This window comes from Gastrolobium bilobum, unplaced genomic scaffold (assembly GCF_033153095.1).
Source record: "Gastrolobium bilobum isolate Gb01-03AN ecotype WA unplaced genomic scaffold, APGP_CSIRO_Gbil_v1 utg19092, whole genome shotgun sequence".
Taxonomy (NCBI): Eukaryota; Viridiplantae; Streptophyta; class Magnoliopsida; order Fabales; family Fabaceae; genus Gastrolobium; species Gastrolobium bilobum.
The window spans coordinates 55,949-80,000 of record NW_026896119.1 but is presented as its reverse complement, the minus strand read 5'-3'; the positions used below and the strand labels follow the sequence as shown (position 1 = coordinate 80,000).

At 33.9% G+C, this 24,052-nt stretch overlaps 2 protein-coding genes and 1 pseudogene across 5 annotated transcripts in view; 2 read left to right on the top strand and 1 right to left on the bottom strand.

The window, feature by feature from the left end:
* Nucleotides 1-5,772, top strand: part of LOC133297891 (protein NCA1) — a 5,956-nt gene extending 184 nt beyond the window's left edge. The window contains exons 2-8 of the mRNA XM_061497120.1: nucleotides 380-672; nucleotides 767-998; nucleotides 1,294-1,439; nucleotides 3,778-3,865; nucleotides 3,978-4,124; nucleotides 4,613-4,762; nucleotides 5,304-5,772. Of these exons, the coding sequence (XP_061353104.1) occupies nucleotides 395-672; nucleotides 767-998; nucleotides 1,294-1,439; nucleotides 3,778-3,865; nucleotides 3,978-4,124; nucleotides 4,613-4,762; nucleotides 5,304-5,375 (1,113 nt within the window). The 5' untranslated portion in view covers nucleotides 380-394 and the 3' untranslated portion in view covers nucleotides 5,376-5,772. The remainder of the gene's footprint in view (nucleotides 1-379; nucleotides 673-766; nucleotides 999-1,293; nucleotides 1,440-3,777; nucleotides 3,866-3,977; nucleotides 4,125-4,612; nucleotides 4,763-5,303) is intronic.
* A 726-nt stretch (nucleotides 5,773-6,498) lies between these two features.
* LOC133297888 (CO(2)-response secreted protease-like) lies at nucleotides 6,499-16,098 on the top strand (annotated as a pseudogene).
* On the bottom strand, nucleotides 12,530-19,117 carry LOC133297885 (U11/U12 small nuclear ribonucleoprotein 31 kDa protein). 4 transcript variants are annotated; one of them, XR_009749688.1, is made up of 3 exons: nucleotides 18,227-19,117; nucleotides 14,260-14,344; nucleotides 13,962-14,160 (listed from the first exon to the last, which is right to left on the bottom strand). XR_009749688.1 is itself a non-coding variant. In XM_061497114.1 (2 exons), the coding sequence occupies exon 1, from the start codon at nucleotides 19,059-19,061 to the stop codon at nucleotides 18,249-18,251; it is 813 nt and encodes a 270-aa protein (XP_061353098.1). In that variant the 5' UTR covers nucleotides 19,062-19,117; the 3' UTR covers nucleotides 12,530-12,879; nucleotides 18,227-18,248. The 4 variants fall into 4 exon arrangements, 2 of the variants coding, with proteins under 2 accessions (XP_061353098.1, XP_061353099.1); XR_009749689.1 differs by having other exon boundaries at nucleotides 13,962-14,145; XM_061497114.1 differs by lacking the exons at nucleotides 13,962-14,160; nucleotides 14,260-14,344 and adding an exon at nucleotides 12,530-12,879.
* Nucleotides 19,118-24,052: the final 4,935 nt, after the last annotated feature.

Below are 24,052 nucleotides of genomic sequence, written 5' to 3'. Positions count from 1 at the left end.
ATAATTATAATTGTTTTTTTTTTTTAAATTGAATCTTGGTTTTGATTTAATGTACAATAATAGATTGGATTCCTTTCTTTCTAGTTAGCCTGTGATGCAATTTCCCCCCTCTATTACCTCCTAGGTAATGTACAAAGAAGAAAAATTTATGTGTAATTTTGAGTTAGGTATATGGTTGTTTTGGTAGAGATTTTATGCATATAGTCTTTGTAGTAAAAAATAATAATAATAATTTATTCAGTTCTTCATGTAGAAAATTTATATGATTTTAATGCATGTCTAATTAATGAGTCTTGATATGATTTTTTTAATGGGTTTTTGGTTTTACATTTATTTTTAAAAAAAGAGGTAACTGAATGCAAAGATGTTGTTTTGACAGGTTCTAATTCTGGTGATGAATATGAAACCAGTTTGCCCTTTTGTCAAAGCTGCTCGCCCTGATGATAATAGCACTTCTAAAAAATCAGGTGAAAATTCAATCAAACATCAAGTAGAGACTGAGAGTAAGGTGAAGAAAGATGTTAATGTTAATGACTCAGCTAGTGCCTCACCAAAGTGCCCTTTTGGATATGACTCACAAACATTTAAGATTGGTCCTCTTAGCTGTATGATATGCCAGGCACTTCTTTTTGACACTAGCAAATGTGTGCCTTGTTCTCATCTTTTCTGCAAGTATGTATCATTCCCTATGTTTATTTCTTGAAATCTGTATTGCTTACTCTATTTTTTAGCTCATTTCTGATGTTCTATACATATCTGAAATTAGAGCATGTATATCACGCTTTAAGGAATGCCCTTTATGTGGGGCTGATATTGTGAAGATCGAGCCTGATGCTAATCTTCAGGGTGTAGTTGATCGCTTTATCGAAGGTCATGCTAGGATCAAACGGTCTGTTAGTTCAGAGAAAGGAGAAGAAGAAGCAACAGAGAGTAAACCAGTCATATATGAGGATGTGTCGTTGGAAAGAGGTTCTTTCTTGGTGCAACATGCCATGAGGGTATGGCCTTTTTAAATGTTTATGTTAAGTCTTATATATGAAGGATTATATGGAGAGTGATCCTTGAAAATTTTTGTCATTAATAAGTAACTGGCATTGATGTTAATAACTCTTGATACATGCGGTGCTGGTATATATGATTGGATGTTTTGGAAAATACCTTTGTCTAGAAGTCACACTGCTGATGGGGTTTCTTGCTTTGCTGAAGCTACTATTTTTTGTTTCACTGTGTTCATTTTGTACTGTGTTCTACTGCTTGACAATGAGCATTTTGCTATATGCACTTCAAAAACAGGCATTCCGCGCTCAGAATTTGGAAAGTGCCAAATCAAGACTCAGCCTCTGTGCAGAAGACATTCGAGGTCAGCTAGAAAAAGTGGGTAGCACTTCAGAGTTATGTTCACAACTTGGAGCAGTCTTGGGTATGCTTGGTGATTGCTGGTATGTTTGCTCGTTCTCTTTCTTTTTCCTCTATGCATGATGTTCATATCAACTGATCAGTCAGTCTGTTACTCTTACCTTCCTGGTTCTGCATAAATCTATCTTTCATTCAATCTTCTCATCTCTGGAGCCCATTCTTTTGTATGTCTTGGTTTTAGTTTATGTAGTATACGATTTTTGTATTCTGTGGTCAGATATTATTTACATACATGGTTGGTGCTTAAAGAAGAAAGATAGAGAAGTTTTGCACCAAGTATAATATATCTATTAGGAGTCTCGTTGATTGAGCATAGAATAGTTACAAAGGTACTTGAGCAAAATAGTAATGCAAATAGGAGCACTAAATATAACAAGACAGAGATCAAGAATGATAGAAGCAAAAAGAAATGTGTATTGCTTAGCATTAGTGGAGATTGGAAAATTAATGTGCTGAATCCAGATCATCTTTGAAAATGGACCTTATAAGTCGATCCAAATATTTGGGTTAAGGCTAAGTTGTTTTGTTATTATCTTTGCTATTATGACCTAAAATGAGGGTGTTCCGTTTCTTTATTGAGAAGGAAAACACTTACTTTCTTTTTATTTGTCAATGTGACTCAATAAGAAACCCTGAAACTTCCATATTTTAACTGGTCATCTCTGATTTAGAAAGAGTAAATATGCAACTTAGCCCTTGGAATTATTCCTCTCGTAGTTTAGTCACTAAATTAATTTCTGTACAAGTTAGTCCCTAAATTATTTATGTAAAAGTTAGTCCCTACATTTATACCATTCGTATCACACTAGCTGATTTGGTATCTCACTTTAATCCATGAGAAGGACTAACTTGATACAATTTTTGCAAATTTAAAGGTTAAATTGTACACATATATAAGTTTAGAGAAAATGCAAGTGAAGGATAATTGTAGAGACTGAGTTGTATATTTAATTGATTTAGGATACAATTGCTGGAGAAATCTGTTTTTGACCAACAAGTGGTTAGAGACGGTCATTTCTCATATAGATCTATCTGGTAGAATAGAGTTAACATATAATCAAGACTCAAATTGGTTTTGTGAAAGGGTGGGAACCCAAAAGCTCAAACTGTTTGGTGAAGACTCAAGATTGGTTTTATATCTGTAAGTCTGTAACATGCTTCATCACGTAAGAGCCCTTTGCGCTTCACACATGGACAATACATAAGCTTACTCTTTCTTGTGCTAAAGTTCAACTTTTATTATAATAATGGCAGCAATGAGGATAAATCATGATCACTTAGTCAAGGAGGCTCTGATACAATTTTGAAGACCAATTATTTCATAAGCTTAAGCCGTTAAGTGGGATTGGTTTAGAATTTCTAACAGAAATCTGTAAGATAATTTAATGCATTTATCTAAGCCATCTTTTAACATGATAGACTGAGAAAAGTAAATTGGACTGCATATTGAGTGCCACAGAAGAATCGGGTGAAATCTGGACAAAAAGATGGGGCAGAACTGATTTCAAGCTAATAGTAATAAAGGGCAAAAAAGCTTCTAGATTTTGTGAGGGTAGGAGTGAGGTTCGAATATACTCAACCTTACCTTTATATTTTTGCAAATAGGTTATTTTCTATACTTGAACCTGTGACCTTTCGATCACAAAGGAGTAAAAACTGCTGTTCTAAGGCTCACCCTCCTTCAAGCTAATAGTAATGCTGGTGAATTTTTTGGTTTGATATTTAGTTCTTCTTGTGTGTGTGCAAATTGCAATAACATTGTAAACTGAGAGGTCAGAAGCAGAAGTTAATAGTGGCAGATTGCACTGCTACAGCCTCTGGCCACTACTGGTCTTTGGTGCAGTCTCCACTGAGTAATCCACTATACTGCTAGCTTTTTTTGGTGTCTGGAATTAAGTACTATGGTCAGGAGCAGTTTCTGATTACTTTTTGCTAGTTTCCCTGATCTCTTCTGCCTCCATCGTGATTCTAGAGATTTGAAACATGTCCTTAAACTCACTAATATATGGGTGCAACATTGTATTTTCATATAATTGGCTGGTTAAATACATTCAGAGAAAATTCTAGGGATGCTATATCTCCTTTTGGTCTCTTTACGGTGCTTAGCTAATCGTTACTTTAGAGGGGTTTTGATGGTGGACAATGGACATTTAAAGAGATTGCTTATTTTTGTGTGGATGTTTTTTGGCTAAGACTATTTGTTTTCTTTTCTAGAATATCGTGTTCTCAAATGTTATTACTTGTTTCTCCTATAATAATATTTCTTATTGCATCACAAAATGTTAAAAAAAAAAATTGTTCTATATGACATGTTTAATGGAGGCAGATTGTGATCTATATGTTGACATCATTTTTCTGCAGCCGAACAATGGGTGATGCCAGTTCTGCAGTAGCTTATTTTGAAGAAAGTGTTGAATTTCTGTCAAAGTTGCCAAAAGACGATTTGGAGGTTATTTCATTAGAACCTTGCTTTTTTGGACATTGGATACAAAAAATCATAAATCGAAAAATCATGCTTCTTTTGTTTATTGTCAATTTATTTCTCTTAAATTGTCCTACAGATTACACATACACTTTCTGTTTCACTTAATAAAATTGGAGATCTTAAATATTATGACGGAGACCTTCAAGCTGCAAGATCGTACTATTTTCAATCTTTGGATGTTCGCCGTGATGTTGCCGAGCACAGTCCAGATGTTCCATCCCAGGTTGGTTACTACTATCTACTTATATCTGAAATAAAGAATTGAGATATAGGATCACAGTTTTAAATTGATACTTATGATATAGAAATAGAATCACAAATAAAGAAATCTGCTTGTATCTTCAAGGTATCTTGTGATACTTAAACTACCCGGAGAAAATACTAGACTACATAGTGTATAATCTTTAAACTGTCAATCCAACTATATCAAATAACATTAGTTTAGAAACCTTAGCTTTGGACACCAAAATTAACAGAAATCATACTTTTTATTAAATCCTAAACAAATAAACATCCAATTGATATCTTTGTTATGCTATTATTCCATAAGGCCTAATAATAGTTTTGGGCTTTTTGATAAAGCATTGAATCAATTGGAGAGTTAATTTTCAAATTTCATTTTTTCTATGTAATTATTTTCGTAGAAGAATTCTGGATTTGATGGCTCTTAAATTTCCTACACTCATTTTCCATTTTTTCACAATAATTTAGGTCCTAGATGTTGCTGTTTCTCTTGCAAAAGTTGCTGATGTGGACAGAAATCTAGGGGATGAAAAGTTAGCTACTAATGGATTTCAAGAAGCCATAGACTTATTGGAATCACTGACTTTGAAATCTGAAGCCAGTGGGCTTGAGCAACGGGTAAGGGGTCACTACATATCCAAAGAAAAAAGTATTTCATTATATTGCTGCTGTTCCCCCTCCAGTTCCTATATATATATGGAGAGATGTTACTTCAGTATAAGAATAACTCATATTGAATCTTAGCTGTTTATTCCACTTGCATTTAACAGCTCACATGAATATTAAATTAGAGTTGTTAGACGCCAGTGGGGGCAATGGTCAATAATGAGTGTAGACTGGCATAAGTTGATTCGTTCCAATATATATACATATATGGGAGTGGATCAACTTACTCTAATCCAAAAATAATAAGTCTTACACGCAATCTTAGTTATTGATTTCACTTGCATCTAATAACTCTAATTTATTAGTTATGTAAACCGTTAAAGACGAGCAGAATCAATAACTAAGATTGGGTGTAAAGCCTATTATTATTACACCGGTGTAGATATCCTTACCTGATGCCACTATGTGTGTGTGTGTGCTGTGTAATTTTTTGCTATATGCTATATTTCCATATTAGATCCTGGAATTAATTTCATTTTCGGTCCTTCTACAGCGGCTATCAGTCCTAGACTTCCTTAGGAACCAACTTGCTGAAAAACAAAAACAAGCTGAGCCAACAGTCTGAGAAAGGAGCTCCTCGGGAAGAAAGGAAGCATTAATTCAGATGCAATAAATGCCAAGGGACAAATTTGCAAAATTAGCTCAGGTTCATAGAGGCACTACTAATAGAGGATGAAGAGATTTCAGAGTAATGCATATTTCAGGCATTTCTGGCAATGTAGTACCTGCCTTTGCCTTAGATTCTACAGTAGATCCTCTTTGTATTTTCTTGTACACCACTTTTTTTTTTCTTCCCACATTTTTCGTTGCTTTCTTTTTGGTTCATTAGAACAACTATGCTGGGGTCTACCTTGCATTATTGTAAGTAAATATACTTCTCTAATAAACTAGAAACGAAGTAACATTTAAGTATAGGTTGTAGTTTGCGTTTGAACATGATGAATACATTCTATATACTGTGAAAAGCGAAATTTATAAAATATTCGTAGGATGTGCAAAAATTATTGAACTGTATTTTTCTAAATCAACTTTGAGAACCTGGTTTTATAAATCGGTTTAAAAATTAAACTGATCCAAAACAACCGGTCCGGAAAAGAAGTTCAGAATCCATTTGCATATTCAAATTGGTTCTAAACTGAGTAGGAAATAGTTATAAATTATGAACTGGTTTCGAAGTGATTAGGAAAAAATAAAATTGGTTTGGATTAAATAAAATAATTCGGTTCTTTGAACAGAATCGGTTTAAACCAATACAGTTTGGTTTAGGAAAAAGAAATTGGATGACCAATGTCCATCCCTAAATATTCCTCATTGTTGTATATTACCCCTGACGTTACCAAATAAGCTTACACATTGGTGCATATCAACACAGTTGTTATAAACAAATCATCACAAACTTGGAAAGCAGAATCGTGGTTAAATTTCTCACAGTTGTTCTAAACGAATCATCACAAACTTGGAAAGCAGAATCATGGTTAAATTTCTCGTAACAGGTAATGCTTAATAATGTCTTCCGAATCTAAGAAAAGCATAGACTTTGTAATATAATGCTCAATTTCATGCATTAAAATCTAATTTATAATTAGTAGCCATTTAATGATGGGATAGAAAATGTGTTAAGAGGAAGAAATTTGTGGGATACAGTGAATGAATGAAAGGAAAGGAAAGGAAACAGAGAACAATTGAACATGGCTATTGATGTATGACAGTGCTTTTGAACGAGACTAATTTACTTGCATTTTAATATTCTGCTGTTTTTGCACTCGCTTTTGCTTTATTATCCCCTAGACTTTAGGTATCTGAAAGCAACATTATGTGCATTTGACTAGACAAGCTTAAATGAATTTACTTGTATGCACAAATATATATAAAGAGGTACATGACAACTTCTCTCTCTCTCTCTCTCTGCCCCCACATATCCGCAACAGCAATTGTTTAAGTGACTGCTTCAAGATTACTATATCGCCTTCTTTTATAGGTAAGGAAAATATCTAGTATTAACAAGTTGTATCGACTTTGAGATCTGAATATGCAATTATGTTTAAAATTTGGTAGGAAAAACTTTGCAGCCCTTATAATCCTTCATGCCTCAAATCGAATTAGGCGGATGAATTTTCCCTTATGGTCCTTCTCTCTTTGAATCGGATTAATTGGATAACCGATGAAGAAATCCAAACATAATGATTAAGGAAAATATCCGATAAATGCAAACTTATTTAACTTAACAATAATCTACATGTGTACTTTCCTAAAACATAATCTGCTTGCTTGGATTAAGAGTCTTTAATTGGGAGGGTAGGAAAGGAGGAGTTATTCTATGGACCGGTCCTATATAATTGACAAATGCTCCCTCTCATATGCAAAGGACAAAAATGGAAAACAAAAGAAAAAGCAGGGGTAGAATAGTAAAAACAAAGTGTTGACTGTGAGTGGGACCACGAAAATATAAAATGGGCCGGGATCGTATAAATTTTTTTCGTAGGAAAGGGGATATTAAAGAGGCAAATGTATTTGCTCCAACTCAAATGAGTGTGTCTAGTAATTAATTAATAGGTGGGATTATGAAAAAGTAAATGTAAATTAATTTCACATATATTTTCTTCACATTATCCTACTTAGGGAATAAAAAGGGGCGAACCGGAGCCGTGGTAAAACTGTTTCTTCGTGATTGAAAAGTCATGGGTTCGAATACAGGAAACAAGAGTGATTTTTATCCTACCTAGGGAATGATTAACCATTGAATTTGTTGAAGAAAAAGGAGAGAGAATATATGTAAGTAATGTGAATAAAAACTAAGGATAACTAACATTACTCTTGTTAAAATGTGCTAGAAAATGGTCCTCCACTGACATTCAGACGGTTGTACCTAATTTTATTACACAATAATTTAAACAGTAACTGATACAAAAAAGTAGATAATACAAGATGGAATAAAAGAAGAAAAATATTCATCTAACATTATTATTACATTAGATAAGCATTAATGATGGACTTATCCAAGTAGCATTTAGAAGTAACAAGAGGACTAAAAGTTAGAAATAGTAGTAATAGACTAATAGTGATAATACAGACAAGAGGAGCAAGTGTTGTCAAAGATGTACTTCCACGCATCATGTTTCAATCACCTTATACTAAGCAAACACTTAAGCCTATAAATGGATAATTGCCTTTGCAGCACTCTTCATTCATCAGCATAAGCACTTTATTCCATTATCTTCAATGGGGTGCCCTCTACAATTCCTTCATTTTCTCTTTACAGCTTTCCTTCTTATCTGCTGCAAAGTCATCTCAGATCAAGTCCCCAAGGTTCATATATTTTTTTCTTTGTTTCTTATTTTGATTCTTATATAGGATGAATCTTGGAGCAACAGTGAGGTTGTTTTTTGTGACCTTTGAGTCTAGAAACCATCTCTCTATAAAAATATAATAATAAGTTTGCGTACAATCAACCCTCGTCTCTATTCTCGCAAGTCAGAGCTGAATTTGCCTTTCATAATGACAGAATCACTAAAGTTTTTTTTTTTTTGTTATTTTTATTTTTCTGCAGCCTTATGTTGTTTATATGGGAAATTCAGCACCTAATAGCACTGGGACAGAATCAACTCACTTGCAGCTATTGTCTTCAATTATTCCAAGGTTACTCATCACTATGATCATCTAATTTACACCATGTACCTTTTTCCATAATCATATTCATTGTTTAAATAAATTCAACTTACAAAAATTTACTTATTTTTTTTTTCATTTTCTTAGAAGAGAGAGTGAGAGGATAGCTCTAGTCCACCATTTCAGTTATGCCTTTAGTGGGTTCTCTGCCATGCTTACAGAGAGTGAAGCTTCTGCATTGTCTGGTATTAATTCATCTTGTCAGCTAGCTCATTTTCTTTTTGTATGCTCCAAATTCCTATCATCAATCTTTGACTTCTTAAGTGTTTTATTGTTGAGACATTGTCGATCGAGCATTGATGTAAACTAAAGGCAATATAAAACAAAGGCAAGTGTTCTTTTAATGAAAATTAAAAAAATAAAGTCAAATATAAAAACATAGTATATTCATGACTAACATTTAATTTAATATATGGATTTGCCCACAATAGAGTAAATTTGATGACCCTAATTATCCTTGTGGGACCAATCAGGTGTGTTTGTGTAAGTCCACAACTAGAGGTGGCAAAGTGGGCGGGGCCATCAACCCGCTAAAAAATGAGTCAGTCCGTCTCGTCCCGCTTTTGAAAGTGGGCTGAAAAACTCAGTCCGCTCCGCCCCGTTTGGTGGGTTGGGCGGGTTGGCCCGCCAACCTGAGCCTATTTTACACTGACCCTCCTCCGCCCGCCTATACCCGCCATCAACCCGCCAAAAAATGAGCCCGCTCCGCCCCGCCCCGCTTTTGAGATGGGATGAAAAACTCAGTCCGCCCCATCCCGTTTGACGGGTTGGACGGGTTGACCCGCCGAGCCGAGTCCATTTTACCGACTCTATCCACAACCCGAGTGGTGAAAGAGTTAATCCCGAATCGAACTGCGTAACAATTGTCCTACCTTGACCTCAAAGATTTTTTCAAGATTCTAGCACTTAGTCTCTTAGGATGTTCATCCGAGACTCAGTACCACTTGAGTCAATCCCAGAGTTAATTGTTTATAATTTCTAATGTTACGTAATAATAGTTTTAATAATAATATTATTAAAATTGAACTATTGCAATATACCATATTATTGCAAATATGCTTACTGTAAAATTTTATATATCAATGTCATATGTGTTCCACTTTTAAAACTTGAGAATATTGGACCCCCAAAAATATTAAACAAAAGCCTGTAAAGTACCGGTGTCCTTATGAGCAGTTAACTGTTGCTACATGATTTGTATACAGGTTATGGAAATGTGGTGTCAGTGTTTCCAGATCCAGTTCTTCAACTGCATACAACACGATCTTGGGACTTTCTGGAATCAGATTTAGGGATGAGGCAGAGTGACACTTCTAGATACCAACACTTGGCATGTGATATCATTATTGGTGTAATAGACACTGGTAAGTAGTAACAAAATGGAATTAAAAAAGAAAAGAAAAGAATTAATAGCTCTTTTATATGTACTCAATAACTTACAATTGCTTTTTCTTTGTTTTTTTCGAAACATGCTTTTTCTTTTAATTGTCTACCTTGCTGTCATCCTACTTTACTTTCTATTATACAATAGATATTGGTACCTTGCTATGTACACTAAATATACAAAATTCTTTTGCCAAAATAGTGTGATTATCAGGTTTACATATCTAAATGGGAAATTATCCATTTATAAATTTTTTTTACAAATTACACTAAGTATGATCGGTCATACACTCTTGATTTAAATATGACCGGTCATACTTAGTGTAGTTTGTAAGAGTTTGTAAATATAACCTTCCTCTATCTAAATATCCCAAAACATGATTTTTTGCTCCCCAACTTCTCATGTTGTATGAGAAGAAATTTCTCTTGCAACAGATTAATAATATGTATTACGAATAGTACATAATTATAATATTAAAATTAATTTTATTCTCTCCGCCACGTCAGCTGACAGCATCTGAGAAGAAAGAATTTTTTTTTTTTTAAATTATAACTATGTACTACCCGTAATATATAGTGTTAATTCGTTGCAAGAGAAGATAACTTCTCCTATTACATTAGAGCTATATTTTCTTCTTCTTTTTTTTATAGCCTATATTTCCTTTTTTTTAATATAGAATACTTTTACCTTTATTTTCTCTAATAAATAAACCCACTTAAACTTCTCATTTTAGTTAGTAATGCATTAGGAACTTTTCCTAAAATAAGACATAGGGAGAGATTTTATACTTTTTTTTTTTTGGTGAAAGATTTTATACTTATTTTATTGTCAATTTTATTTCATTTGCATACAACTGCTATATAATTTTAAATCTGTTAACTAGTTTATTTAATCTTTTAATATGTGATAAATAATACATTTTTTCTTTGATTTTTCATTTCTTAATTTATAGAGAGAATTATTTATTGTGTGTTAAGAATTCAAAAATTACCATTTTCAGTGCAATTTATGTAAGGTTGCATTAAAATTAAAAACCATAAAATTGGAGTTACAACTTTTAGTTTTTTTTTTTTTTTTTGATAACACAACTTTTAGTTTTGATTAAACAAATTTTGGTAGTTGGGGGAAGCCACAAGAAGAAGAAAAGTTTAGTGGTGCGGAACCACCGAATTTGGTGATCCCTTTTATTAAAAAGGAAAAAAAATACTTTACTTTTTTTTTTAATAAAAGGGACCATCCCTGAACCATTAAAGTTTTTCTCCAGGATCTAAAAGGAATAATGGCAAGAAATAAGTAAATAAACAATCCTCATGAAAAAAGAAGAAGTAAATAAACAATGAAATATAACAGTATGTGTGACAACCATTCAATTGGCTTTTGGACCTTTTTCTATATAGAAATATATATTATTATTTTTTCATTTTTTGGTATCTTATTTTTTTTATTTTTTTGGCAATCATTTTTTTTTCTGCACCCAGGAATGTAGAATTAAAAAAAAAAATTGTGTCTTTTTCTTTCAATTTTTGTTCCTCAGCTGCCAATTCATTCACTGGAATAAAAAATAAATTAGTTTTATCAAACATAATTTTTAATCATTCTATTCCCCAAATCAAAAATAGAGGGGGAAAAATGTTATTGAAATATTATCACAGCTACAAACATATAGAAATAATTGCATGCCTTACCACACTAGCATGAAATTCGTTATAGAACTTGTAGAAAGAGTTTTGGGAGGGGCACCCATCATTCTCACAAATGGTCCATGGGCCTAACGATACAGTGGTCTCATGTGAAACTCATTGTCCCTATATATATACACTAAAGATATCTTAACCCTAAGTTGAAGCTCAGTTGATAAGTGAATTATAGCTCATGAGTCGAGCTCTGGTGGCTGATAAAGTCATGGGTTCAATTCCTACGAGAAACACTTTGGAGCCGGTGATGAAAACCTTTTTGTTCCAAGCTGCGAAGGAATTAGTCTCATTCTACGGGTGAGGACACCTTGAGTTCACTCAAAGAAAAAAAGATATCCTTGTTATAGAGGGCAGTTCCATTTTTTGCCGCATCCAAAACTAGCTTTAATGATGGTACCGTTAGACTTCACTTTCATGCCATACAAAACCATGTTAGAAAGCAATGGCAACTTATTGTGAACAGAAACTAGCTGTTGTGATTGACACACCACATTGTTTTGGTTAAGAGAGAACCCAAGATCTTATAGCCACTGAAACCTTCACTTGCTTATTTTGGTATATTATCATATGCTAGTCCTTATAAGTAATGTGCAATTGTGCATGCATATATGTTTAATTCAGTGTGGGTCTGATGGTGGCCTCTTAAATGCAAACCTCTTATCAGTGATGCTCAATTGTGAGTTTGGAAAGCGAAAATACGATAAATGAAAGAGAAGAGGTGAGGAATAGCATTATATCAAATGAGTTTTCCATCACACGTTCCTTTCATTTAGCTTTCCATTCCTAACTAATATCAAAACTAACAAAGAGGTGCATGAAATAGCTGCTAAAGTGAAGTGAGGAATAGCAAATATTATGTGTTCAAAAATATATAGGAGTTAAAAGTGAAATAGTCACTTTTAAAAAAAATTCAAGCACTGCATTCAATTTCTTGCTGCAAAACTTTGGGAGAATATAAACAATTTGAAGGCTTAAAAGAGTATAAATCATGTTAATAACTCCATCTTCGATCTTGTCCCCAATGAACTGTATGTTTGATCATGTAATGGTAAACAAGATTCTTTTCAACACGGAGTATAGCCTATCACAGAATAATTATACTACCCCTCGCTTGTGATCTTCAACTCATTGAGTAATCTTTTAAACTACATTCTCTCAAAATGCCATGTGTCACTGCTAGAGTTTAATCTACTGCAAGATACAACTGATTATTGCTTGCTTCTCCATGTTTCCAGATTTCTCCAGACATAGTACAATAACCAGACGTGAATCTATCATTTGCATCAAATCTTGCCCAAATTTTAACAATTTTGTTGTGCCCCTTTCTGAAGAATAAACCAATTAAAGAGAATAATCAGTCTAGCTAATTAAAGTAAAGTAAGAATTAGGATCGTAAAAAATATATGTTGCAATAAAACAATAAGAATTAGGATCCTAAAAAAATGTTACAATAATTCCTTAATCAGAATGAATAACAATAACTCCTGATTAATCCTGATTGTTAAATAAGTTTTCCTAACTCCTCACTTTGAAACTATGGAAGTCCATCATAATCTTCGTTGTTGAGCATCACGTATTTATAAGCTATATAGATCTTACTATACAGCTTGCATGTTAGACATTATGAACAAATTGTTTGAATTGAATATTATTCAATTTTTATGCCTATTAACTGTTCTGCAAAAAGGGATATGGCCAGAGTCTCCAAGCTTCAAAGATGAGGGTATAGGGAGGATTCCTTCAAGATGGAAAGGAGTTTGCATGGAGGGTCATGATTTCAAGAAATCCAAGTGCAATAGGTGATCATACATTCTTTTATAAATTATTTAAGAAATATCTTATATCTATTCATGTCATATTTACTACTGCAGAAAACTGATAGGTGCAAGATACTACAGTACCCAAACTTCATTTGATAGTAACCAGACACGTACTCGAGGAGCCACAGGCTCCCCAAGAGACTTTAATGGACATGGGACTCACACGGCATCAACAGCAGCAGGAGCCCTAGTCAATAAAGCTAGTTACTATGGTTTAGCACAAGGAACAGCAAGAGGTGGCTCACCTTCTACTAGGATTGCTGCTTACAAGACATGCTCAGAAGAAGGTTGCTCTGGTGCCACCATACTAAAAGCTACTGATGATGCTATTAAGGATGGAGTCGATATAATCTCAATCTCTATTGGAGTTAGCTCACTCTTCCAATCAGACTTTTTGAATGATCCCATAGCCATTGGAGCATTTCATGCAGAACAAATGGGGGTCATGGTTGTGTGCTCAGCTGGGAATGATGGTCCTGATCCTAAAACTATTGTGAATACAGCTCCATGGATAGTCACAGTTGCAGCTTCAAATATAGATAGGACCTTCCAATCAACTATTGTCCTTGGAAATGGGAAAGCTTTCCAGGTAGGTTGCTTAATCACTGCTTCCAAGCCAAAAAGTAGTGGGGTAGATTTCTTAGAATGATTTCTTCTTCATGTACCAGATACCTAACTTGTCCCCTTGTTTATTCTGTTAGGGTTCAGGCATTAACTTTTCAAACCTGACTCGTTCATAGATGTATCCTCTTGTCTTTGGAGAGGAAGTTGCTGCCAAATTTACCCCTGCATCAGAAGCTAGGTCTTATAATACTAGTCTAATTAACAGCACCTATAAGCCTATAAGGAAGTAACACTTCTAACATAATAAAGCATGTTCTTTACCACTAATGCAGGAACTGTTATCCCGGATCACTCGATTACAACAAAATTGCAGGGAACATTGTTGTTTGTGTTGCTGATGACCCAACTGTTTCAAGGCAAATCAAGAAGCGAGTTTTACAAGATGCAAGGGCCATGGGGATGATACTCATTGACAAGAATAACAAAGATGTTCCCTTTGATGCAGGTGTATTTCCATTCACAGAGGTTAACAATCTTGAAGGTCATCAGATCCTTAGCTATATAAACTCTGCCAGGTATTAACAACATGAAAATTTCTAATAACTCTTATGTTTCAGGCTGCTTGATTCTTCAGCCATATACACTCCACAACTTCTTTTATTGATAACAAAAATTTGCATTAATATTTTCTGCCATTTTAGATCACTAGCAATTAAATATTATATGAAGCTTAACTCAATAAACATAAACTTAAGATATGATCAACATTCTTAACACCATGCATTTTACAATTTTGAGGAATTCAATTTCAAAACATATTAGTGCATTGTAAAAGTAGCTTTTTTACTTGTTCTATGTACAAACAAGATGTCAGATAGTATAAAGTTAGTTGCACACAAAACTGGTAACATAAAATGCATGGTAAATGGTGGTTGTCTAAACAGCTCTTGTATGAAGGGTTAAATAGTAAAGATAAAAAAGCACATAATACGATTATTTATTTTGTTGCCGTGATGATTGGGAAAGGTTGAAAATTAAAAATCTAGCTAATATGCCAAGTCTTCCATGCCTCCATGACAGGAAACCCACTGCATCAATTCTTCAAACAGTAGAAGTTCCTAAATATAGGCCTTCCCCAATTGTTGCATCTTTCTCATCTAGAGGTCCTTCAGGCCTTACGGAAGACATTCTCAAGGTATTTTTGTGCCCTATAGCCTTACAGGCAAAACACAGAATTATATAAGCATCATGAGGACAATTCATTCAGCATTTCTTTCACAATAGCTATAGCAACTCTCTTGTCCAGCCAGATGTCATGGCTCCAGGCATTGACATTTTAGCTGCCACGATTCCCCAAAGTACTGAACCAGGAAGTGTTCCAATTGGGAAAAAACCATCCTTGTTTGGCATAAAATCTGGTACATCTATGGCTTGCCCACACGTTACAGGTGCTGCAGCATTCATTAAATCAGTTCATAGAAGATGGAGTCCATCAATGATCAAATCAGCACTAATGACAACAGGTTCAAAACCCAACATCCCTTTTAATTCTTCAATGGATTTATACTCAAGACAGAAAAAAGATAAATAGTACTTATGCTCTAATTTTTTTTTCACATTGTTCACATGAGGAAGCCTCTGACCAACAGTTCAAACTATTTTGCCAACCCACATGAAATGGGAGTTGGGGAAATTAACCCAATCAGAGCTCTCAACCCTGGTTTAATATTTGAAACAGCTACAGAAGACTATCTCCTATTCCTTTGTTATTATGGCTATCCACAGAAAAACATAAGGTCAATGTCTAAGACTAACTTCAATTGCCCAAGGAAAAACCCTGAAGATCCTATTTCCAACATTAACTACCCATCAATCTCCATAAAATCACTCAATAGACATCAGGGAGCAAAGATAATCAGAAGAACAGTTACCAATGTGGGATCCCTAAATGCCACATATACTGCAATGGTGCATGCACCTGAGGGATTGGATGTCAAGGTCTTCCCCAACAAACTTGTTTTTGCTGAGGGTGTCAAAAGCATGTCCTATGAAGTCTCATTCTTTGGGAAAGAGGCCCATGGTGGATACAATTTTGGGTCTCTAACATGGCTTGATGGCCGACATTATGTTCATACAGTATTTGCAGTCAACGTTGAATAATTTGGCACACAGACATATAGATATATAAATAGGTTATATAAACATACATAAATGAACATGATATTGTTCAGGTTTAATTTTATTCAGTAGATTGGAATGATCTTTTTACACTCACTGTACTCCAGAACAGAAGTACTGTCCTAAGGAGGCAAGTCCTTCTTAACAAGAGCCTTCAACAATTGAAACTTCATTTTGTAAGAAGATGGGGAATTACTTGTGATTCTTGTTATTATAGCTATTCACAGAAAAACATGTCTACAATGTCATGTGTAAGACTAACTTAAGCAGCCCATGGTACTCCACTGCCGATCATATCAACAATTTAGATTACCTATCCATCTCCAATAGCCAGAGCAATAAGAAGAATTGTTATCCTTTAATGCCACATATATAGTTATCAAGGTCTGCCCCAATAAAGTTGATTTTGCTGAGAGTGTATATACATATTGGATCTGTAAAATGGCTTGATGGTCGATGTTTTGTTAGTACAGTATTTGAAGCCAAGGTTGCATAATTTGGCACTGTTTCCTTCCTTCTATTGACATAAACACACAGATAGACTTAGATATATGAACATAGTACGGGGAAATAAAAATACATATACAGATGCAAACCTATTTTTCTTTTTCAACTTGTATGTTGAATTAAACTTCTAAACTTCCCAAAGTGGTATGGTGTTAACTATTAACTCCCTAACCTTACTATACTTGTATTACAAGAACAGAGAAGTAGTAAGTAAATGTAAAAAGCCCATACATCCTAAAGAAGAAGAAAGCAATTTTTAAAGACTATTCAAATAGATATAACGCATTTTATGAACCGACCTCACAAAGACTATTCAATTACTTCCTGCCAGAAATACCATGCTAAGCACATATATAAGAGACTCATCACTCACCAATTATTAACACTACCACACCCACTACAACAACATTTCCACTCCACTGGGGACAAAGATGATTCTTTCAGCAACATAAGGGTCAGTTAATCTGTATGAAGGTTTTAAATTGTGGACTGCAACATCTAAGTTGTAATAGTTGCCAAAACTGTACCAGGCCGTGATTGCAGACAGTGTCGGTTGCAATTGGCTGCATCAAATCGCATCAATGGCAATGCAAGTGCAACCGCAATTTGTAACGCAACTGCTGCCATAATTTAAAATATACTACTCAGTAGATATATCTATTTAAAATTTATTGAAGAAAGACCCTCGAATTTTCATCAACATACATGTAGCTTGAACCATAAAAAAAGGGCCGACCCAGTTCAAATACCCACTTCGTGAGTGTCTGGGGAAGGGAATACTCTAGGCAGTCTTTCCCCTGCTTTTTGCAGAGAGGCTGATTCGAACCCGCGACCTGACACACCACGGCAAGCAAGCTTACCGCTTAAAAATTAATTATTACCTAAAATACCATGCTAAGTAGATATATCAATTGATATACCATTCAAATGGATACAATGCAGTTTGTAAAATGATCTCACAAAGACTATTCAATAACTTCCCACCAGTAATACCATGTCAGGCAGATAAATAAGAAACTCATCATTCATCAATTATTAACACCAACACCACACTACAACAACTACATTTCCACTCCATTTGGGACAAAGATGATTCTTTCATCAACATAAGTGTTGGTAACTCTGTATCAGAATTGCAAATCGCAGACCACATCTCGTAATGCAGCCATGACATTTCAGTTATAATGGCCGCTGCAACCATATGACGCCATGATTGCAGGCCACATCGGCCGCAATTCTTTGCATCAGCCAGCAACAGGAAAATATCTTCAATACTACGGAGTACTAAAGACTTAGTACATCATTTACTAAAATTGGAAAAAAAGTAATACACCCCAACTTTACCTATTCTTTTATGATTAATGCCACCTAAGTCCCACTTTTTTCCAATTTTTAATAAAGGAGTACCTACTCGTATAGCACTGATATGCTCCAGCAATAGGCACAATGCAACCACAACTTGCCACAAAACAGCAACCAGTAATTTAAAACTCTACACTGTATATCATTATATTTTAAAATTTTGGAACAAAAAACCCTCCAATTGTCATCTAACATGCATCTAGGGTCAAACCATAAACACATTACGCAACAAACACTATACCTTTACAAAAAGAAATCACCAATCAATCATCATCATCATCACTCTCATCACTAAAGTACCCAGCTTTCTTCTCCTTCTTCTTCTTCTTATTGGCCACAACATTTTCATTCATCCCCAACAGCCTCTCATCAGCCCCATTATCCACAACCGAAGCCCAATTATCATCCTCAAACCTGTCCCTGCCGCCGCCGTCCGATCCATCGTCCTCCTTGTCATCCTCCTCCTCATCCTCCTTACCTCGGCACAACCCGAACCCTCTCCTGCCGCCGCATTTCGGAGGCGGGGGACGCTCCCGCGGGCCTAACAGATTCCTAGGGCAGTCATAGGACAGGTGGCCACTGTCCCCGCACTCGAAGCAACGGCCGTCGTCCCGGTAAACGCGCTTCCGGATGAACTCGGGGGCGCGGCCGTTGTCGGCTGCTATCGAAGCCGTTAGCGTCCGGCCGTTGAGGATTTTGCGGTGCATTTGGGCGGCGGCACTTCGTGCGTCGTCGCGCGACACGAACTGGACGAACGCCACGCCCCGGCTGAGGCGCGTGTGGCGGTCCTTGAGAACCGTTACGCGGGCGATGCGGCCGAACGTTGAGAAGAGTGTGTGGATGTCGGAGTTTGTTAGGGAGTAATCGAGGTTCGATACGTAGACCGTTGATTTTGACGGCGCCAACGGTCCTGATCCGTTGTTGTTGGTGGTGGTGGTGGTGTTTTTGGTGTCGTTGATTTTGTGTTGGTGTTGGGTTTGGGTTGCGTTTGATGAAGATGAACCACAGTAACGGTAGAAGAACATGTCGTCTTCATCGCTCTCACTCTCTCTCGCTTTCTCTTTCTTCTTAGTCATTGTAGCTTGTTTTTTCTTCTCTCTTTGGAGTGAGAGGGTTTTCTCCACTGTTTATCTCTCTTCTCAACTTTGCACTTGATTTAGTGTTATAAATTAGAATATCCTCTCATAGCATACATAAACATATGGCTCTGTTTGATTGTTTTTATTTCTAACATTACTTTTTGAAAAATTTGTGTAATGTAAAGTTAAACGAAGTTTTGTATGCGAAAATTATGATCTATTTATAATTTTAATTTATTTTAAGTTATAATTGTTTTTTTTAATTTTTTAACCCAATAACAATGTTATTTTGTTGATTATAAGACAAAGTTTTATAAAATAATATTAGGTTTTATTAATCTCATGCAATAGGAGAGAACTCTCAGTAAAAATAATCATGTATGGGACCCACCTATTATAGAAAAAGAAAAAAGAAATAAAAAAGTAATACGGAAATCGAAGTATGTATAGGAGAAAAAAATTCTTTTCTATAACATAAAAGTATATTTTTTCAATAATATTAGATACTTTATTCTCGTAAATATAACAATAAAGTTATTCTTCTATGTTTTAAAATATGAATAAGGTTTTATAACTTTTAGTTGGAGAAACACAAATTTTTTTATTTTTTTTTTGATAACAGAGAAATACAAATTTCATGTTGTAAGAAACTTGTATCTTATGTTATAGAAATTTTGATAATTATATTATCATTTTCTCCTTTTTGTTATCATTTTATATTTTAGCATAAGATAGATTCTCTTATTACATGATAGTAGACAAGTCATTTTAGTTATGCCTCAACTAAATATCTATACTACTCCTATATTTGTTTTGCAAGAAGAAATTATAGGGCTTATTTTTATTTTCTTTTGGTCTTATAGAAATAATTCAGTGTTCTTTTGAATGCAAAATTAATATGATTTTGCTTGTGAATATAAATAATGTTTCCATTGTATATGATAGATACGAAGAACGTTTTAGAAATTTTATTTTTTCCTTATATCATTAAATTTTTATTAAAATATATTGTATTTTTTTCTAAATTTATAAAATAATATCATTTTAAAATTATAGGAGATAATTTCATCTGAAAAATATTAATCCCCTAAAAATATCATGATAAATAAGAAAATTGCCTTTTAGTATTTTTCTATTGTAATTAAATTAAGATAACTTCAATTATTTTTCGTAATAACAGTTCTTATTTTTTTCCCGGTAAATTACAGTTCTTATTTTAACCTCAACATCAGTTGTTCAATATTTAGGCGATTATTAATTTATCTTTTGGGTACCGGTTGATTAATTACTTAATTAATCCGATAGTATTTTTTTCTCATTCATGACAAAATATGTCTTTATAATAAGACTATAATTATAACTTGGAAGAGAAGATTATAAACCATTACGCTTAATAATATAAAAAAAAAAAAAAAAAAACAAAAATTATGCATCGCATTGGGCGGCCATGCCATAACGAAAATATATAAACACCGTTTTGTGTGATAGAATATCCCTTTTAATAATGGGATTTGTATTTGTCATTTAACATGACACAACAAAGTTTTTTACACATACAACATTTTATGAAGCCCACACTTTTTGAAGAAAAAAAACTACGGCACGCAAAATGATTCTCTATAACATTACACAATCATTTTTCCTACAACATAACTCTTATAAAACCCTTTAATAATTGAGATAAATATAAAAACTAAACTTCTTTTTGTTTTGGTACATTTTTTTATTTACTTTTTTTTCGTAGTTTGGTACATTTAAGGGGAAATCACTTCTGTTGTCACTGCATAAGTGATTTCCTCCTACCATACTCTCCCTAACATTTTTTCTTTATTTTTATTTTTATTTTTATTTTTAAAAATAGTGGGGCCCACCATATTTTTGTGTCAGCTGTAAACTCTCAAATTTTGCAGTCTCAGGAGAGTTGTAAAGCCCTTATACTTATATTAAAGAACAAATCAGGGTAGCACTGAGTTAGGTTATGGATATTCTTCTTCAAGCCCTCCAAAATCCCCCCTTCTTCAAGCATGCAGCAACATGTGTATAATCCTTAAGATTAACCAAAGATTAAATACATGAAAATATTTTTTGCATTAATGTAATTTAAATTTGGTATATTAATCATTAAAGTGAAAAAAATAATCTACATAATTACATTTATTTAATCACATACTTTTATATTTTTAAAAATTCACAATATATAATGTAGATATAAACTATGTTTTGTCTATGAAAAGTTTGGCCTAACCACACTCTATTGAGCTTAGTCCAAATGATGTTGGAAGAGATACAATAATGGGATTTGTTGACTTGTGATGCAGGATAATTCTCTGAGATGGTTGAACCGGAGAGATTTTCTTGTCCGGGACAAATTGAGGATACCTGCAAGGCACTCTGATGCTAAAATCATTATTTGAATGAAAAAGCTTAAGTAAATTAGAAAAGATGATCATTTTTTGCCTTTAAGCCTTCCTTATATCATAGCGACATGATATGTTTGTGCCACCTTAGTATGGCGGCATTTATTTTCATTGGTGGGTTGGTGTAACCTCAAAGCCTATCTCATTTGTAGGATGCCTGTTGGTGAGTATAATGTGTAGGCTTAGCTGGAGTGTCATGCATGTCCTTTAGCCTCATGCTATGATGTGTAGGCTATTAAAGAGGCTAATAAATTCTTTGTTGTTGTCAATCCAAATGTGTGTCTGAGAGATTGTATGTACGTGGGATTACGTGTACACAAGATATAAAGATTTTCTTACTCCTTAAGTTTTTCTCATTACACCTCTTGGGTTATAATTGGACTGAACCTCTTATCTTGCTTAGTATGGGTTCAGATCAATTTTGATGATAATAAAGAGACAACAACAAAAAGGGAAAATTTTTTATAAAGAGCAAAAAACATCAATAATGTGTCAAGATTGAAGATATATATTGGAGCCACACAAGAAAAGTGATAAGATAACAAAGTCGCAAAACATGGATGAGTTTGGAAGAAAGCTAGCCATGAGTCAAGAGAATTAGATCAAGAGAAACAATATAGAAAAAGAAGAGCTAAACCAAGACCAATAGCAACAAAATATCTACAACCTTCAAGAGAAGCTTGATGTCACAAACCATGGTAAAAGTATATCAAATCTAACACAATATCAAAGAATTGTCTTATCCAACAAGTCAAGAGAGGAATCAAGATTGAAGAATCAATGTAAGAAGCAAAGTCCAAGACCATTAGAAAAGTATTTATTTAGGACTTATATTTGTATGTTAGGGAAAATAAGACATTGCATTGCATGAGCTTAAAGTTATTTTCAATTTGTATATTTGAAAATGCTTGAAATATTTGGATAGATCTTTCAAAGATAGATGAAAAATATTTTTAACTAGTTTTAACCTTATAAATATCTTTCCAAGAACCAACTACATGTTCCTAGAATATTAGGAACCACTTAAAAGTGAAAGGGAGTGAAAAAGAAAGTATTTTCTAATTTGCAAAAGATCATGAAATCTGTGATTTATTCCTTAGAAATCGATGAAAAAGAGTTTTAACACGATTTCGAATTCATAGACATTCATCCATAATACAATTGTATGAATTTACAATGTTAGAATTCGATTGAATCAAAAGAGACCAAGTTTGGCATAATATGAGGATTTGCTTGACTCATTAACTTGAGTACATCATTCTTTGTTGCTGAAGAACAATTTACTCGAGTAAGTTTGAAGATTTACTAGACTAAATGTTGTCCAAAAAGTCTACAACAACTATATTTCATTGGAAACATTATAAATAAACTCCCAACTGTGAAATCAAGGTGATGATATGGATTGTGTGTGTTATAACAACCCTTACTGTCAAGATAGATGACAGTGAATTAACAAAGTGTTTAAGTGAAATTTAAACACGTATTCAAAGAAACGGTAATCGGTAAATCATGTAATTGATGAAAAGAAAAGATGGCTAAACAACCACACAAGAGGGGGGTAAATTGTGTGTTACTTAAAATTTGAGAAACAATTCAAAAATCAACTTTTTAACATACAACTTCAACCAAAACAAAATTTATTGACCATAAACATTTTCCCAATAAAAACAGAATTAAAATAATTCTTATAACATTAATACAGAGACAATATGCAACGGATCAAATTTGAAAGGGAAAATAGAGTAATTTCAATGTTTATGCCTACCCTTTTCATGAATTCATGTAAGAACAAATTAAAACAGAAAAGTAATGATTATAATCCTTAAAACACATTCAATATGACATATATCAAGAATCAAAACGAAATTCAATTGATAGAAATCAAAAGAGATAGGGTAAGGAAGAATCGCACTAGGGTTTATCCTAGTTCACTCTTTAAACCACTTGAGAGCTAAGTCCAGACTTTCACTATCATCAAGCTTCTAACAGGTGCTTGAAGAAATCTTTTTACAACTGAAATTTTACAAGTCTATGATCACACCTTGATCACACTTAATCTAAGCCTTTAAGGTCACTCCAATTGTCTTTCCAACAATTACAACAATTCACTTTTCCTAAACAGATGTAGAGTCACCTCTCTAAGTTCAAACAAAAAAGAAAGAACAGAAAAAGATTGAGAGATGAGAAAGTAATTGAGATTTTTCTCAATGATGTGCAAAAGTATGCCAATATGGGTTCAATTCTAAGATTTCTTTGATTCTGAGTTTTTCAATGTTAATTCTTATGTTCAGAACCCTAATAATATGTATTTATAGGTGCCCAATGAGTTATTAGTCATTTATAGCCGTTGGGCATCAAAAAAATTGAGTTTCTTCGAGTTTAAGTCACTAATAACAGAAAGTTTTCGATTACTCTTCAGGGAGTATTCAAATATTTCTTTAAACCCAGAAAGTATTTGATTACTGTTCATCAAGTATTTGATTACTTTTCTACCCAAAAAAAATATTCAATTACTTTGCAAAAAGTATTCGATTACTTTTATGCATAAATCAGTTTCCAGTGGCTTCTAAA